We start from the raw sequence: 19146 nt of genomic DNA, 5'->3' as shown, positions 1-19146 counted from the left end.
TTCTTCCTTATTTTTCACAACACCATAATGTAAAGGCATCAATTCTTCTTCGGTCTTCCTTATTCATTGTCCAGCTTTCCATTTCATATGAGTGATTGAAAACACCATGGCTTGGGTCAGGTGCACCTCAGTCCTCAAGTGACATCTTTGCTTGTCAACACTTTAAAGAGGTCTTTTGCAGCAGATTTGCCCAGTGCAATACGTCATTTGATTTCTTGACTGCTGCTTCCATGGGTGTTGATTGTGGATCCAAGTAAAATGAAATCCTTGACAACTTCAATCTTTTCTTTGTTTATCGTGATGTTGCTTATTGGTCCACTTGTGAGGATTTTTGCTTTCTTTATGTTGAGGTGTGATCCATACTGAAGGTCTTTGATCTTCTTCAGTGAGTGCTTCAAGTCCTCTTCACTTTCAGCAGCAAGGTTGTGTCATCTGCATAACGCAGGTTGTTAATGTATATTCCTCCAATCCTGATGCCGCTTTCTTCTTCGTATAGTTCAGCTTCTCGGATTATTTGCTCAGTATACAGATTGAATAAGTATGGTAAAATGATACAACCCTGACACACACCTTTCCTGATTTTAAACCACTCAGTATCCCCTAGTTCTGTTCCAATGACTGCGTTTTGGTCTATGTACAGGTTCCTCACGAGCACAATTAAGTGTTCTGGAATTCCCATTCTTCACAATTTTATCCATAATTTGTTATGATCCACACATATCAAATGCCTTTGTGTAGTCAGTAAAACACAGGTAAACGTCTTTCTGGTATTCTCTGCTGTCAGCCAAGATCCATCTGACATCAGCAATGATGTCCCTTGTTCCACGTCCTCTTCTGAATCCAGTTTGAATTTCTGGCAGTTCCCTGTTGATGTACTGCTGCAACCGTTTTTTAATTATGTTCAGCATGATTTTACTTGCATGTGGTATTAATGATATTGTTTGATAATTTCTGCATTCCCTTGGATCACCTTTCTTTGGAATAGGCACAAATATAGATCTCTTCCAGTCGTTTGGCCACATAGCTGTCTTCCAAATTTCTTAGCATAGACAAATGAGCACTTCCAGTGTTGCATCTGTTTGTTGAAACATCTCAACCGGTATTCCGTCAATTCCTGGAGCCTTGGTTTTCGACAATGCCTTCAGTGCAGCTTGGACTTTTTCCTTCAGTACCATTGGTTCTTGATCATATTCTACCTCCTGAAATGGCTGAACATCGAGCAATTCTTTTTGGGGCAGTGACTCTGTGTATTCCTTTCATCCTCTTTTGAGGCTTCCTGTGTTGTTCAATTTTTTGCCTATAGAATCCTTCAGAATTGCAACTCGAGGCTTGAAGTTTTTTTTTTTTTTTCAGTTCTTTCAGCTTGAGAAATGCCAAGTGTGTTCTTCCCTTTTGATTTTCTAACTCCAGGTCTTGGTACATATCATTTTAATACTTTACTTTGTCTTCTTGAGACGCCCTTTGAAATCTTCTGTTCAGCTCTTTTATTCATCATTTCTTCCTTTAGCTTTAGCTGCTCTACATTCAAGAGCAAGTTTCATAGTCTCTTCTCACATCCATTTTGGCCTTTTTTTCTTTTCTGTCTTTTTAATGACCTCTTGCTTTCTTCATATATGATGTCCTTGATTACATCCCACAACTTGTCTGGTCTTTGGTCATTAGTGTTTAATGCATCGAATCTATTCTTGAGATGGTCTCTAAATTCAGGTGGGATATACTCAAGGTCATACTTGGGCTGTTGTGGACTTGTTTTAATTTTCTTCAACTTCAACTTGAACTTGCGTATGAGCAATTGATGATCTGTCCCATGGTCAGCCCTTGACCTTGTTCTGAATGATGACATTGAGCTTCTCCATCGTCTTTTGCCACAGATTTAGTCGATTTGATTCCTGTGTATTTCATCTGTGGAAGTCCACATGTGTAGTTGCCGTTTATGTTGTTGAAAAAAAGGTATTTGCAATGAAGAAGTCGTTGGTCTTGCAAAATTCTGTTATGTGATCTCTGGCATCGTTTCGATCACCATGGCCATATTTTCCAACTGCTGATCCTTCTTTGTTTCCAATTTCACGTTCCAGTCACCACTAATTATCAATGCATCTTGATTGCATGTTTGATCAATTTCAGACTGCAGAAGTTGGCAAAATCTTCAATTTCTTCATCTTTGGCATTAGTGGTTGGTGCATAATTTTGAATAATAGTCATATTAAGTGGTCTTCCTTGTAGGTGTATGGATATTATCCTATCACTGACAGTGTTAATTTCAGGATAGATCTTCAACTGTTCTTTTTGACGACGAACATGACGTTGTTCCTCTTCAATTTGTCATTCCTGACAGTAGACTGTATGATTGTGTGATTCAAAATAGCCCATATCAGTCCATTTCAGCTCGCTAATGCCTAGGATATGGATCTTCAAGTGTTCCACTTCATTTTTGACAACTTCCAATTTTCCTTGATTCATACTTCATGCATTCCAATTATTAATGAATGTTTGCAGCTATTTCTTCTCATTTTGAGTTGTGCCATATCAGCAAATGAAGGTCCCGAAAGCTTTACTCCATCTGTGTTGTTAAGGTCAACTCTACTTTGAGGAGGCAGCTCTTCCCCAGTTGTGTTTTGAGTGCCTTCCAACCTGAAGAGCTTGTCTTCCGGCACTGCATCAGACAATGTTCCACTGCTAGCCATAAGGTTTTCACGTGGCAATCTTCTTAGAAGTAGATTGCCAGGTCCTTCTTCTCAGTATGTCTTAGTTTCCATGTATAAGTACTGTATTTATGCCTCTTTTATCTGATGTAGGACATGTTTGTCTTTTATATATTTACAGAAATTTATAAAATGATCATATTTTTCCTTCCATGACAAACTGTTTACAGTACCTATATTTTGTTTGTGCAGAGTCTTTGGACAGGAATGAAACTTCCAATTATAGCATCTTTTCCAAGGAAAATATGAACCACTTTATGAAGTGATTTCTAAAAATATGTTGCGGCTAAAAGCAGAGCCTGCTAATTTATCCATATGAATCTATAGAAATTTACAGATGTGCAGATATTATCACACACACACACACACACACACACATACACACTCTGAAACAAGTGACACACATTCACTGACCCACATGAGAATAATTAGATATCTGTCCATGTTTAAATGTGGATGGTAGGGTATAGCCCCAGTGTTTTCAAGAAAAAAAAAAATTAATTCAGAGCTTAAAAAGCTCTATGCGTCTGGGGGAGACTCCAGTATTTTTAGCTGTGACTGCTGAATGAAGTAGCTTTCTCCAGTGATTACTTCCAGGCCTTCCTTACCATGTAGAGCCAAACGAGAATGCATTCTAGTACCTCTCTTCTGTAGCATCTATTTGGTTTCCTTTAGAAGTCAATACTGAGCGTTTATTGTGCCCCAAGCATTCTCAATTAGACTCTACAAATGTTCTCCAGGAGCAAGACACTAGATTTCTCATTTTAATTGTGAAAACCACGGTGGCCTACTTCTAGTCTGAATTATTTGACAAAGCAAGTAAAATAGGCCTTTTGAACCGTTGTTCCTGGAAGCACCAGTGCTGCAGTTACATGGGAGCTTCCTGAGGAAGCCCAGAGTGTGTCTGGCCTGGAAGTGATGGGCCCCCCTAAGGTCTTATTCCAGTGGAGCAGTCGAAAGGGGACCATCATCCTCCACTTTTGGGCTTTCAGGTCCCTCCTGGAAGCCTAGTCCATGGGCCTGGCAGGTTTCAGAGCCACAGTGCCTGGGACATAGTTGGATCAATAAATATTTATTAATTAATTAAGGGGTTTCAAGGCTTCTTAGGCCTAGACCACAAATACTGAGATGATTGTGGAGGTCTTGAAGTTTCCATGGGCACTGCTGGTATCCAGAGAGAAGCAGACAAGACCTAGAGAATTCACAAACAAGAGACCTGGCATCCTGAACTACACCAAATTCCAGAATGAGGAGCTCTTAGAAAATTCCGTCAGGTCCCTGGATCTGTGGCAGAGTGTCTGGCATGTGGGCTGTCCACATATTTTGTCGAACAAAGAATGACAATAAATTAGCTGAAGAGACTCAGTTTTGTTCAGAGACCGTTTGGCTCCAAGGCGTCCATTCACATAAAGAGCAGGATTTCTCAGTCCACATTGAACTTCAACCTCTTTCTAGTTGAGAGAATCAAACATGGTTTTCAACTATTAGCAGGCAGTCTACAGAGCAGTTTATTATTACTAGTGAGTGGCTAATATCGTCAGTATTGTCATCATCACAAAAGTTAACATTTATTAAATAGATATTATTATTAATCCCATGAGAAAACTGCAACTTAATTAAAGAATTTACCAAGATCACCTGACAAGTAAGTAAGTGGTGGACCCAGAAGCAAGCTCTGCTTACGTCTTGAGCATTATGCCTCAATCAAGTGTCCCTAGTGAGGGAGTTTTAAGGAACCAATTTCAGGAAAATGCTGAAAGCCAGAAACAACAGAATAAGAAAGTGTTCAGTCCTGAGGTTGGAATTTAGCCAGGATTCAGGATGCCAAATTCCTCATTTGTAAGTTCTCTCTGGAAGGCCCTTCTTAAAGATGCTCATTAGTAGGCAAGGTGAGGATACTTTTCTGATCTTGACTAAGGGGGGAAAAGAAAGATTGTATGAGGCAGTGGTACCCAAAATTTAACAAGCAAGAGAATCACCTGGAGAATTTACTAAAATATAGAATTTTCAGCCCCACTCCTTGAGTTTTTAATTAAGCATTTGCATTTCTAACAAGTTTCCAGGTGCTGCTGATGCTGCTGGTCCAGGGACCACACTTGGAGAACCACAGTATAAGGAAAGCCTGTCCAGTGATTTCAAAACAAAGTTCCCCAGTTGGTCCATGGATCATATCCTTATTTTTGAACAGATGGTTCCCCAGAAAGTCCCAAAAAGCATCTGGAGGATTCCTTCCTTCCTTCGTTGTTCTCTCCCTCCCTCCGTCCCTCCCTTCCTCCTTTCCTTCCTTCCTTCACTCTCACCCTCTCTCCCTCCCTCCTTCCCTCTCTCCCGCCCTCCCTCCTTCCCTCCTTAAAAAGGGGAAAACCTAGGGGATAGTAGAGTAGTGAATTTTGATTCTGCTACATCCTAAATAGTAGAAAAATTAAGGATGTTCACTTTGGGAACAGTGAGTTAGACGGGAGGCACCCAAAATTCATTAAATACTAATCTCAGCTTGAGAGAGTCCTTTATTTGATAAAAACAGATCTTTGGGCCAAAGGAAATGCAGGTAATTGGTGCATCTCTCCACCTGCGGCCTGATTTGTTCCATTTCCTGTTGGTATTCTCCTTAGGAAAACTGAGAAATGCATAATAGAATATGTGCATAGCTCTGGCCTCTTTGATTAAAATGACTGGTTTGTTAGCTCATGAGAGCTGCACTTACTCTAGAAAAAAATGTATATTTTCACGTATGTTTCAACTATTAGAAGGTGGTTCGTTTTGATCCAGATCATCCAAGCTACTTAGGATTAATTTCCTGAAAATGATTGTTTTCACTGTCACAGATTCTTAAAAAGGAAAGACATGATCTAGTTACATGTATATGTAAGTGTAAGGTGGCGTTACTCTGGCAGGTCTTGGGCTGGATCTAGAAACACGCTGAGATGAAGAGTTTAGTGTGGGTTTATTGGGAGCGCTCTCGAGATCCACATGTGAGAGGAGCAGGGCTGGGCAGAGGGAGAGGTTGAAGTGGTATGCAGGCTCCACAAAGACCTCAGCACATCCCATGGGCAGTTCTGGAGCTGGATGGCCCTTCAGAGTCATCTCGCTTGAGGCAAGGGGGCCAGGCCTTTGAACCCCATATGGACCAGTCACTGGATGCCTGCTGCCCTTGGGAAGGGGGCATATCCACGACATATTCTCCTGAATGCCCTTCAGAGGACAGTTTCTGAGGAAAGAACTCAGCTGTGAGCCATTAGCAGTCATCACTCCCAGTAGCTGGGGGGAATGACTACCTCAGTTCTGATGGGGATCGGAGTTACATAGAGGGGACAAGAGTCATACTTTTTTTAGGCCATAGAAATGCCTAAACATTTACTTGTTGAATACATAGCATGTGCAAAGTAGCCTGCTAGGTGCCATGGATAGCTAAAGAAAATCAGACATGCATTCTGCCCTCACAGAAACTTGTACTATTCACTGCTATTTGCACGAAGACATAATTTGACACAACATGTTGTCTATAGCATCCAGTTTTAACCCATAGAATACTCTGCATTGTACAGAAAAGGTTGGGCCCAGTTCTTAAAGCAGACAACTGTAATAAGGATGCAGAATAATAAAAACTAGCGTTTACTGAGGCACTGCTCAAGGCACTGTTACGATTCTCATTTTATGTATTTAAGGAACTGAGGCACAGAGAGCTTTAAAAACGTGCTCACGGTCACATAGCTGGTATAAAAGGCAGAGTTTGAACTCTGGCTGTCTGATTGCACAGCCCACTTCACCAGCCTTCTGAAATCTCTTGTGACGGAGAGGGCAGTTATAGATGAAGTCAGGGCTTCAAACTGGTTCGAACCCCTGCTGAGAATTGACAATTCTAACAAGTTCCCTGCATTTCCACCTCAGATATACTGAATCAGAATCTACATTGTAACAAGATCCCTAGGTGATTTTTATGTATAACTTCCTGGGAACTTTTTAGAAATGCCAATTCTCAGCAGGAAACTTGTTAGAAATGCAAATTCTTAGCTGGGGTTCAAACCAGAACTAACCAATTCAAAGCCCTGATTAAAGCTGTCAACTTCTTTTCTTTTGACATTTACTATAATTTTGCACTTTTCTCCCTGAGCAATCAACAAATTATATGTTTATTTCTGTATTCCAAAAGCACTTTGCACTGTGTCATACACATAGTATCACTTAACGAAGGTGGTGGTGGTTGTCAGCCGCTGTAGTCGCCTTGACTCATGGCAAAGCCGTATACAACAGAATGAAATGCTGCTGCCTGGCCCTGCACCATCTCCTTGATTGGTTGGGGATTGGACCATTGTGATCCATAGAATTTTCATTGGCTGATTTGCAGAAGTAGGTTGCCAGGCCTTTCTTCCTGGTCTGTATAGTCTGGAGTCTCTGCTGAAACCCTGTAAATCTCCACTGACAGGCCCATGAGATGCCTTGGCTAGGAATCAAACCTGTGTCTCCTGCATGAGAGGTGAGAATTCTACCACTGAACTACCAACGACCTCCTAATGAAGATTAGCTGATATTAAGAAACAACAAAACAGAATTTCATTTCCCCTCTCTCTCCCTCGCTGAGCCCTGGTAGAGGGGACAGTGGTTTGTATAAGAAATTCCATAATCTTTACATTTAAATTTTATTATATCCACTTTTTAATAGACCCATCTGTTATAAAAAAAAACAATCAAGAAACTGAACAAGACCAAGTCTAAAATATGTATACATAATATTTGTCCGTAAAGATTAGAAGATTGTATTCTACTAGGTTTTGTGCCACGCACAAGCTAGTAGCTGACTGAAGCCTTTACATTCATTTCTGGTTTGCTCTTGAGCAAAAGTCAGCAAACCACGGCCTGCAGACCCAATCCAGGCTGCTGCCTGATTTTGTATGGCCTGTGATCTGAGAATGGTTTTGACATTTTTAAATGGTTGAAAAAAAATCAGAAGAAGAATATTTCATGACATTTGAAAATTATATGATTGAAGTTTCAGTGTCCATAAGTAAAGTGTTATTGGAATGTAACACGCCCACTCATTTACGTATTGTGTATGGCTACTTTTCAAGCTACAACAGCAGAGTTGCATAGTTTCTACAGAGACCATATGGTCCACAAAACCTAAAATATTTACTCTCTGGCCTTTTACAAAAAAAGTTTGCTGATGCCTGCTGTAGTGATTCTGAAGCTTAACTTCATTGGAACCACTTGGGGGAACTTTTAAAACTCCCACTCCACAGGCCCCATCTTGCACCAATTAAATCAGAATCTTTGGAGATAAGGCTCAGTCTTGAGTATTTGTTAAAGTTCCCTAGTGATTCCCCAATGTGCAGCCAAAGCTGAGAACCGCTGCCCGGAGCCTGAACACACTTTGTGGAGCAGATGGACTGTGGCCTGTCTGTATCCAGGCTGCCGGATGGAAGAGATAACACAGGTCACTCAGGCCACCTGTATGTGCAGGGACGATGTGAACAAAGCTGCTCAGGACCTCCAGAGACCCTCTGGAAAAAGCCCTTCTCCGTAAGGAGGCAGGGATGAAGGGCACAAAGAGGAGAGGAGAAGATTGTACCAAGTATCTATTCCAGCATATAGTGTGACTCAGTTGAAAATAAATTTTGTCCAAAATGAAACATCAAACGTACAGACGGCAGGGCCTTCCTTACCCTAGCCACTAGGAAGGTGGCCTAATCCATTAGCGTCCGCTAAAACAGCCATCTAGTCGATGGTATAGAGAACAGAGCCAGATGCCTGTGCAGCGCGTCAAAGTAGACGTTTTAATGAGCTGCAGTCTGTGTACTGATCGGCTTCACAGTCACCCAGGAGGCTTGTTCCACTGCAGGTTCCCAGGCCCCATTCCAGACCTAGAGGACCCAAACCTCTAGGAACAGTCCTAGGGATCGACATTTTAACAGATCCCCCACTGATTCTTGAGAATTTTACACTTTAAGGTCAGATCACCACCTACAGAAACGGTTATGTCAGTGATGTGTGGATGCAGCTGTTCTACTGTTATTCTCCGTGGTGGACTCAGCTAGCTGGGTCAGATGGCGATTCTTTCCAGATACACATGTGAAAAAGGAGATGGTCTTCCCAGATAAATTCCATAATATACGAATGGCCAACATATACACCAAATGGCCTTTAAAATAACCAAAGATATTGTTTAAAAAAGTGGTGGATTTCATACACTCATTCCACCAGTTGCTGCCTTGCTCAATATCATCCCCACCTTGATGACAAACTGCTTTAAATATCTTAAATAGCGCCAAATCTTCCTTCTTTGAAAATAGGCCTGATTTTTGGAAGTAGATCAATATCATTCAGAACAAAGTATAGGGGAATAAAGTGTGTGATTAAGTTGGATCTGTTTTCTTTTTTAAAATAATGATCTTTGAATCTTAAGTGACCACACTGTCTAGCATTATCATTTCTCTCTTTAACTCCAAAAGTCTCTCCTTCATAATATTTTGAATGTTTTGTATAAAACAGTTGTTTTAGAAAAGCTCAGACTATCCCAAGGTCAGGACAATAGTTGTTTCATAAGGTATAGCTATTTACAAGACACGAAATTCATCAGTCTAGGGTGTAGGCATTTGCCTTTGGAAATATGTGATTCTATTACAAGAAATCCTGGTGGGGAAAGGAGAAAACCAGCACTTCATCCTCATTCACTAGGGAAGACGTGTAGGGGAGGTGTGATACAGAGGACGGGATGATCTTTCATCTCATTTCAGTGCAATTGATGGGTCCACATCTGTGTCACAGCCAAATGGCAGAACCACAGAGTAGACAGAAGAACCCATGTCCAGGGTTGCTGAGCAGGTGGAATTGCCATTGTACTTTAGAGTCAGATTTTCAACGTCCAGTAACTCGGGCTCACACAGTAGTGCGATTAGCCAGTAAGAGGGTAAATGCTGTGGGCAGAACTGAGAGGTTTTATCTGACCATCCTGGGACCAAAGTGCTGTTTCTGAAATGAAAGGATACACTTTATGGGCTAGTCTACCCTCCTGGAGTCATGAGTGATGCCCCTTGATAATAGAAGCACAAAGGGCGCTTGAAGCTTTCCATTTTCAGCTGGTCTGTGGGCGCTGACTGCATTCATTGTGCGCTTATCGCCATGGAGAAAAGCTCGCGTTCCTGTCTGAGGGCCTACAAAATTCTTGGATGTCTTTAATTTCACCTAGCTGAACAAAATTGAGCACATAGATCACTGACCCTTGATGTCCTGGAGGCAAAGATTCCGAAAAAATGGCACTGACTTCCTAGAACAATTGGAACAACATAATACCACAGTGATGTGGAGCCTGAATTACTCACAAGCCTCTCCATTCATCAGTATAAAGGCAATTTGAGACATTCAGGTGACAACTCATCCCTCAGACATTGTTAACTGATTCTTTAAACAGTCCTGCTGGAGATGAAAAGTAAGGGAAAGTCCCTTGGGAAATGCAGGTGAATTTGTTTTGTCTGAGTATTTTTGAGTTGTATTTTGCAAAGGCTTTTGCTGTGATTAAAATTTATTCTTATTTCTATTTGCCTGGACAAAACTGAAATCATCCCTTCAGTGCCTGAGTGTGTGAGTGTGTGTGCGTGCACGCGCACACACACGTGTGTTGGGAAGTGGGGAGAGTTGCCTTTAATCACCCCACTGGGCCATGTGCCTGGTTTCAGGTCACACAATTTCTGGCTTTCCCACTTATTGAAGAACTGCATTTTGATCTACTAGAAAAAAATCTGTCCCGCAGTCTCTTCCCCCCAGTTAATGGTCCACTTTTTCTTGAATTGTGATATTGTATTGCATTCCAAACTTAAAAAGGGGAGGGTTAGGCAACATTGCTTTCAGAGGGGCTTAACTGTTAAAGGGTTAAAGACACAGAAAAATTATAACTTCAGTACTGTAATGGCCAAGATGATGAAGAAAGGTGGCTTTGTTTAAATGATTAGTGTGAACTCTGTTAAGACAGACAAAATATCTTTTTTTGGTCTTATGGTGTAGGCAGGGTTTTATATGCTTAAAAGCAAATCTTCAACTGCATTCTCCTTCTCTTACATCAGCCCACTTCTTTTCCTTCTTATGTGGCAAAACAATAAACAAAGTGGCCACTGTTGGTACTGTGGGGCGTTTCTCACTCTCTTTCTCGCACAGGCTCCCAAGATAGAAATCTTTTCTTTAGCCATTTAAACTCTGAAAATTCTGCTCCTCCAAGAGAGGACATTTGCTGAATGTTTGCTAGCTGAGAATGTCTCGTTGCAAGTCAGCTCCAAAAGCGCAAGGAGAAATGCAGCCACTTGGGCGGCTGGGATGGCGCAGGCACCCCCAGGTCCTGTGGGAATCGCCACTCTAGGCTCTCTGCTGTTTTCTTTTTCCTCAGCGTTTGTAAAGTCAACGCTTTAGGCCAGAGGGTGTGGCTGAAACTCCAGAAAAGCACTGAAAGTACTATTTGTTCTTCAAAATGTTACAGTTAATCTCTTAGTACCAGTCTCAGGGGAAAAAAAAGACCTTTGTGAAGAGAAGCAACAAAATGCAGGCACATATCTGTCTGCCCTGGCTGGGATTTCAGGAGATTTGTTAATGCTGATATCAGCAAAAAAAAGAAGCAGAATTTGAGAGGTTATTTCAAAGCAGTGGCTCTCAACCTGGGTTTTGTGGATCCTCAAGAGATCGCAGATGATTTTTGGGGTGGGGTGGCATTTGTGGACCCTTTAAAATTGATTGGAAAAGTTTGTACATATAGATCTTTTATGGGAGAGAGAGATCTCTTTAGAGTCTGAAATCCAAAAAATTAATAACTACTTTTTAAAAGCAATTCCATAAGCACAAGCTTTTCCTTTTGAGCACAGCTGTGTATCAAGAGTTTTAGAATCAAAGATTCTATAGAAGAATCCTGATCAAAAGGAAGAAAATGCAGAATAGAGTTACAGATTTTCATGGAATCCAGAATTTCTGGATCTATAGAGGCTAGAGGAACCCCTGAAACTATTGCCCTGAGATCATCTTTAAACCTTAAACCAAAAATATCCCCTGAAGTCTTCTTAAAACCAAACAGTAGTTTAGCTTAACTAGTGAAGAATGCCTTGAGCATTGTGCTCTTTTTAAGAACTATTTATATAGTTAGGGATTTATATAGGGATCAAATTGACAACAGCAACTCGAAAGACTAGATAGGAAACTTAGGGGGCAGTGAGTTCATGTGAATGGAGGAGGAACAACTCAGAAGAGGAGGGTGAGAATGGTTGTACAGCTCGAAGAATGTAATCAATGTCACTGAATTATACATGGAGAAATTGTAGAATTTGTGTATGTTCTGCACACATGCTCAACAACAACAACAAAAAGATAAAATAAATTACTCCTGGCGATCACCTTTCAGCCAAATAATGGACAGGCCTATAAAATAAACAGTAACACTCATGGGATAAGTAAGTGCTCCCTAGAATAATCATTTATATGAGACCAAAGGGGCAACATCAGCTCAAAAGCAAAGATGAGAAGGCAGGAAGGGACAGGAAAACGGACAAATGAAAATGGGAACTCAGAGTGGTAATGGGGAGAGTGCTGACACATTGTGGGGATTGCAACCAATGGCACGAAACAATTTCTGTATAAATTATTGAACTGTAAACTAGTTTGCTCTGTAAACCTTCCCCTAAAGCACAATAAAAAAAAGTTTAAAAAATGAAAAAATATTTTTGAATCTGTGAAGCCTCGGGTGCCTGGACTGATTTTAAAGCTCTGCGTGAGCGTGTGAGTGTACACACACGTGTGCTGGTGCAAGCATGCCATCCTGGCTCTGGGCACTTGTGAAGGAGGTAACAGCAAATGTGCAGAAGACAAACGGTTGGGAAAGGGCTGGAGACAGCTACATTAGCATTTTCCAGAATTGACCTCTACCACTTTGCCCTATCCCTGGGCAGTTTATCCCAGTCACATTTGCATAAGAATTTTTGACTCTAAAATAAACGTTTCGTTTATGTACATACACAATGCTATTTTGATACAAGTCCTTCCTCTTGTCAAAAACTCTGACAAATTTTATGACATTTGTTACCTTTTACTAAATTTCTCTTTAGTGGGATTGTATTAATACTAATCAAGGCCCCCAACAATGGATACATATGCCTGAAGCTGAATTTTTTTCCATCTTTCCCAACACTAGATTTTGTATTTGCTTTATTTTCTAATCTAATGAGAGTGACGTGAGTATCTTATAGTTGTTTTAATTTGCAATTTAAAAATTATCATGAATGTGAACATCTCCCTGTTTCCTAAAACTGAACGATTTCTATCTTTTTTATGAATTATCTACTCTAGGGGTTGGTAAACTATAGCCCATAGGCCAGATTTGGCCAGCTGTCTATTTTTGTAAGTAAAGTTTTATTGGAACAAAGTAACACCCATTTGTTTATATATTGTCTATGGTTAATTTCCCTCTACAATACTAGAATTGATTAGTTGTGACAGAGCAAAGCCTAAAAAATTTACTCTTTGACCCTTTACAGAAAAGGTTATCAGCTCTGATCCCATCTCTTAGTTCTCATTCCCTTTTTATTCTACCACACTTTATGCCTCAGCAATATCAAAGTACTTGCAGTTCCTCTTGTATCATGATGCTTTATGTTTTGGTATGCTTGCTCATGCTCTTCCCTCTGTCTGGAGCTTCCAATCCCCACTCTGCCAGGAAGGTCCGTCCTTTCAAACCCTTTTTGAAAGGTGCTAATGCTATAAAGCAGTCCATCAATTCTAATTCACTACTTTATTCTTGTTAGATGACATGGGCAGTGAGTGTGAGAATCAAGAAAATGATGCCTGGGAAAGCACTTTGTAAAACTACAGGGTGAATATAAAGTAACAGCTTCTCATAATAATAACAACAGTTATTATCACTATTGTAATACTTGGCTGCATCAATGGTCACCTTTGTTTCTACTTTTATTTCAAACCATTTACAGATAACTTTTTAGACCAAAGTGCCCCAGCTGCTTCTCATGCAATAAAGTATCTGCCCTTTCTTATTATACCTCTTTACCGAATACAGATGATATATTGGGATGCCTGGACTCATCATTTTGGCAGTCCCAGGGGCCAAATAGGGTCAATTATATGAGTCTCATCTATTATTGAATAATCATTAAGATGACTCAAAACATCAATCAACCAAAGAACCAAAGAGCCCAGCCTCCTATGTTATCCTTCTTTTGGACTCCAGAGAAGCAAAGGTTGGAATTCTAGAGAAAATAAATATGAAATCCTAAGAAAATATTCTAAACCAAAAAGCCATTCTACTCTTTGGCTGCAGATAATTATGCAAAAATGAGATGAGATAGTACCTTGAAGAAAAGTTTCATTTATCCAGGGGGAAAAAAAAATATCTGAACCAAAACATATGGTATAAGTCCAAAATGATGCCTAGGCACTTTGAGGATCTTTCTATGTACACAAAGTGTCTACTAGAAGAGCATTGTACTCCAATATATCCTAGCTGTAGGTTTGTTTGTTTTTTTGTTTGTTTTTTTAAGATCTGCATTCTTTTTCGGAGCACTCCCCTTCCTTTGGGGCCAAAAATATCTCATAGAAAATATTTTCATGATGTATAAAAACCCAAAACCAAACCCACTGCCATTGAGTCGATTCTGACTCATGGTGACCCGATATAAGATATATAAAAACTGTAACACAACGTTGTGTGTGTGTTAATACTGTTTGTTAATTTAAACAGTGATCTCAAGAGGATCCGGGAAAGAGCTCAGAGATTCCTATTTGCCTTGTGAAAAATTTAATGTGTGTGTTGGAAGCCACAAGGCTAAGTTTCAGATTATGCAGAGTAAAAGCTTGGGAGGTTATGAATGCTCGGGGTACCAGAGATGAAAGTGCTTAGTTATAACTGCATTTCTGGAGAGAAGGGCACCAGTACATTCACCACTTCCATTAAAGAGCAACTACTTATTTTAGCGGTGCCTTTCTCTCAGGAAGTGCAATATATAGTAAGGGCAGAAAAATAAGCAAAGGGGGAAATTTGGTATTGATTTTCTTTTCTTCTGTGAAATTACATGAAAGCTCAATGGCTTGTAGCAAGCAGTAAGGCTCCACTTGAGGCCACCTTGAAGTTGAACTCTCTCCCCAATCTTTGTAAGCTTCCTCTAGTGTCGGGTCCTGTTGTATTTGTCTTTGGTGCTGAGATACTATGAAGCTTTTTATTCATGACACCACGGAGATGATTTTGCTAAACTGAAATATTTCTGGATAATAAAGTTTCACTCCTCCATTTTGGTTAAAAAACAGTAATACAAAATAAAAATCCAAAACTGAAAATCCAAGGTTAATATCCAAGGAATAAAAGAGATGAATAGAGTAGTAAGATTCCTATTGTAAAGCAATTTGTCACTATTAGGACATTGCTGGGTTTTCCTGGGTTTGAACTGCAGCAGAATTAAGCAGTGTTTTCTCTTTGAGGGGGTCATCTATCTCAGACTCAACAGTATATATGTGCATGTTTGGTCATAATAATTTCTACCGTCTATTGAGCATTTACTGTGTGCTAGGTAGTATACTAAGTCTTTATATGCTTTCTGTTCTGTAGGGAAGCAATAAGTCGTCTGTGTGAAGCTGTCCCGGGGGCAAACGGAGCCATTAGAAAGCGAAAGGTGAATATATTTTCTTGTTTTATGCTTCTTTCACTATGGGAAAGATAATATGAAAATAATTGTTCATTCCTTCCAGCATATGAGCCAAGGTCCAGGCTGGCCTTTATTTGGTGGCAGAATATCAGAGCTGCACTCAGAGTTGCTCCTGTCCCTCAGATTTCTCCAGCTTGCCTGACACTGTCTGAAATGGTGATGCCTAGAGTGACAGAGGGGAGAAAGTATCTGGGCTTCCAGACATGGGCCTTTACTTACCTTTGAGCAGGTTATTTCTTTTCTCAAGGACTGTTTTGTTCCTGAAAAGTTAGGGAGTTGAACGAGATGACCAGCTTGGTCCCTTCCAATTTCAATATTTTCTAATGATTCTACATTACAATATTCTGGAGTTCTTAGACTCCCTGGAAAAATTTCAGATAGAAACATGGGTGAGGGTATATGTGAGGTAATAATACCTGGGTAGAAGGAGCTTGCCGCACGGAAGGAAAGCACAAGTTTTGATGTTACCTAGACTTGGATTTAAATCCTGCCTCTGGCACTTACTACCTGTGATCTTGGGCAAAGCCATTAAACCTCTTGTATCCTTAGTTTCCTGATCTGTAAAATGGGGGAAAGTGGCACTTACTTTATAGGGAGTGTAAGAATTAAATGAAACAGTGTCTATACAACTCCTAACGCAGTGTCCGGCATACCTTAGGCTTTCAACAATAGTGGGAGCTACTGTTATTGCAATTAAGCTATTAACCCTAGAATTTTCAGTTGCTTTGAAAAGTCCAAGTGGAGGTACAAAGAATCTGAAGACAACTATATAAATCATAGAACTGTAGACTGCTTAAGAGGGAAGGAATTTTTAGAGATTGTCTAGTCCAGCCCTCTCATTTTGCCAGCTACCCAACAGAGACTCAGAGAAAAAATGAGATTTGCCTTGAATCACTAAGCTGATTAAGATCAGAACCAACTCTAGAAGCCAGGCCTGTAGAGTTCCAGCTTAGTGCTCTATTTCTATACCGTCCAGCCTCGTTTTCCTTATCACTCTTCATCATTTTTCATAGGGCCGACCCCAGTGTCTCAGAACTCATATGAGCCACATCTCTGACAAATGGCCCTTGCAGTCTATTAAGAACTCCCTGTTACAGATAGTCCCCGATTTAGGACATCTGTGATGGACCACAGCTACCACGGTCCTTTTTTTTTTTTTTTTTGTACATCTTATTGTTTAGTAATATGTACTAGATATAGTGTTGCAGCACATTATTTGCTTATGTTATCGTTCTCATGCCAACCCCCAAAGATCAGATTTATAGAGATACTGATAATAAAAGACAATAATAATGAAAACTTAAAAAAAAATGAGGTATTGGACTTAACATCAGAACTGACTTGCAACGGAGTCATCAGAACAGAACCCATCATAAGTTGGGGACTGTCTGTTCTAGTTTCTTTGAGGCTCCATAGCCCCAAAGCAGCAGCCTTCCAACCTCCTCCTGCTTCTCATAACCTCTGTGAATAAGATGTTTCAACAGAACGAGCCCAACAAACAGGTCCATTTGTTTAAGACTGTCTCATTTCAGGAGTTGGGAATCTGTCCCCCATTTAGTTAATTTCCTTTTGATAGCTAATGTTTATTGAGTACTTAATACCTGCCAGGGACTCCTCCAAGCACTTTACATTTTTAATACTCTTTTAATCCTCACAAAATACCTAGACAGCAGGTCCTATTTTTATCTCCATTTTACAGATGAGGAATCTGGGGGCCCAGAATGGTTAAGTAACATGCCCAAGGTCACCCAATCAGTAAACAGTGGAGCTAGGGTCAAGCCCAAGCAGTCTAGGCCAAGGACCTACACTCTTAACCATTATGTTATCCGCCTCTGTGGCCTAGCTTCTTCTCCTGGGTGAGGGAGCCAAAAACTATTTATGGTCAATGGAATATGGTCAGGCTCTCCTTTAGAGTCCATTATATCTATGGGCTATTTCAACATAGACAGTGTGGAGGGCTTAGGATTTACCCACTTATGTGACAGCCCTGTGCTTCGAAGTCAAAAAGCTAATGAATATCCAAAAGAACTAGAGGCCCCCTAAAAGACTGTATGATATGGAATCAGGAAAGCCAGGCTGCTATGTGAGTAACAAGCTATGATCAGTCAATTCTCTCTATCTTGAGTGTTTTCATTTGAAAATTTGTATAATCACACCGTGGCTAGTTGCCTGCACCCTTAAGTCAAGCCTGTGAAGTGTCCCGTCCTCAGCCTCCCCTTTCTGTTGCCTTCTCCTCCCACTCCCGGGTGACTTTCGCTAAGAGCCAGGGCCTGCACACTTTCTCTTTCTCAAAGCAGACTCTAAGAAGCAATCCTGTAGCAAGAAGAGCCTGAATTCATTTCATAAGTAGTAATTATAATCACTGCAATGTGTTGTCCCTCCACAGTATACTGTGCATTTTCACATACTTTATTTCTGAATTTGATTCTTCTAAGACCTCCCATGACTGGAGGTGGAAGCAGTGGTATTAATTCTCCTGTTTGGTAAGCAGATGCTGTGACGGCTCAGGGAGTTCCTAAGGTCCTGGGCCACTTGGTAGCACACCTGGGCCTCAGCTCCAAGCTGTCTTACCGCAGGTCCTGTGTACTTTCCTCTCTGCTGTGCCTGCCTGAAGTCCATGCACTTTCAGTTCCATGGGGCATTTAAATGTTAAGTCATTCCTAATAATGGAATGAAAGACTTTGTCTCCTACATAATAAAATGGATGTTGGGTCTTTGTCCTAAGGTTAAGGTTACTGTGAAGACCAAATTAAGATAATAAATGTAAAAGTTCTTTAACAATGGCAAAGTGCTTTTCTGCTATGAGATAGTATTATTACTTAATGGGCATTTAATAATAATTTTTAAAAACTAGCACACAAAGGAAACTGTAGAGAAGCAAATGAATGATTTGTTAATTAAATACAATAGCTGTTGGGTACACAAAATCCCTCAATTGGGTGGCTTATCTTGCCCCCAGGCAATATGAAGAGGAAAGAAAGTAGACCAAGAGTCAACTTTATGATAGAGTGATACCCAAGATATTGGGGCTCCTTAGTCACATTTTTTTTAGAATGCACTTGGAATTAAAAAATAAAACTACACATTGAATTTCAATAATTTATGTTTAATAGTTTAATGTGGTTCCCTAAGGAGTCAAATAAGAGTGATTTACGAGCAAAATTGTGAAAGAAATCAACTATATTTTCACTGACTGCCTCAAAGTGTTCATCCATATGTTGAGGAATCACCAGTTTTCCATCTTCAATAGGCCTGCTTTCCAGCAGAGGGGTTCAGGGCTTAATCCAAGCATTTCAGTATCTAAATCTCTCAAATGATTTCTGAGAGCTTAGAATCTTAATGTTGGATAAGACCAAAATAATAATAATAGCAGCTATTGTGTTCTAGCCAAGCGCGGTGCTAAGTGCTTTCCATTCATTATCTAAATTTAATCTTCAGAACAGCCCTATGAGGTGGCTACTGTTGTGATTCATATTTTACAGAAAGGAAATTGAGGCTTGGAAAGGTTATTTGTCCAAGGTCATACAGCTGGTAGGTGAGACTTCGGTGACACTTCTGCCTGAGAAAATCAGCCAGCCCAACTTCTCACCCCTCTGTTGGCGCCTCTTTCCTCACTTATGACCCCAGTGCCTTTATAATTCCTGGGCACCCCTACTCTTGTGATTTTTCCCCAACCCCCAGACCTCCTCTTGAGAAATGCCGGTCTACATGTTCAGCTTTCATCAAAACATGTCGCTTTCCTCAGGAGCTTCCTCTAAATTTCCATTAGT

The 19146-nt window shown here is 40.4% G+C and overlaps 1 protein-coding gene across 1 annotated transcript in view; it reads left to right on the top strand.

The window, feature by feature from the left end:
* SHC4 (SHC adaptor protein 4) overlaps positions 1 to 19146 on the top strand; it is a 179265-nt gene that overhangs the window by 53352 nt on the left and 106767 nt on the right. The window contains exon 3 of the mRNA XM_004386297.2: positions 15280 to 15343. Coding sequence (XP_004386354.1) covers positions 15280 to 15343 — 64 coding nt within the window. The remainder of the gene's footprint in view (positions 1 to 15279; positions 15344 to 19146) is intronic.

Source organism: Trichechus manatus, unplaced genomic scaffold (assembly GCF_000243295.1).
Source record: "Trichechus manatus latirostris isolate Lorelei unplaced genomic scaffold, TriManLat1.0 scaffold00161, whole genome shotgun sequence".
NCBI lineage: Eukaryota > Metazoa > Chordata > Mammalia > Sirenia > Trichechidae > Trichechus > Trichechus manatus.
This window is presented reverse-complemented; position numbering and strand designations above follow the sequence as displayed.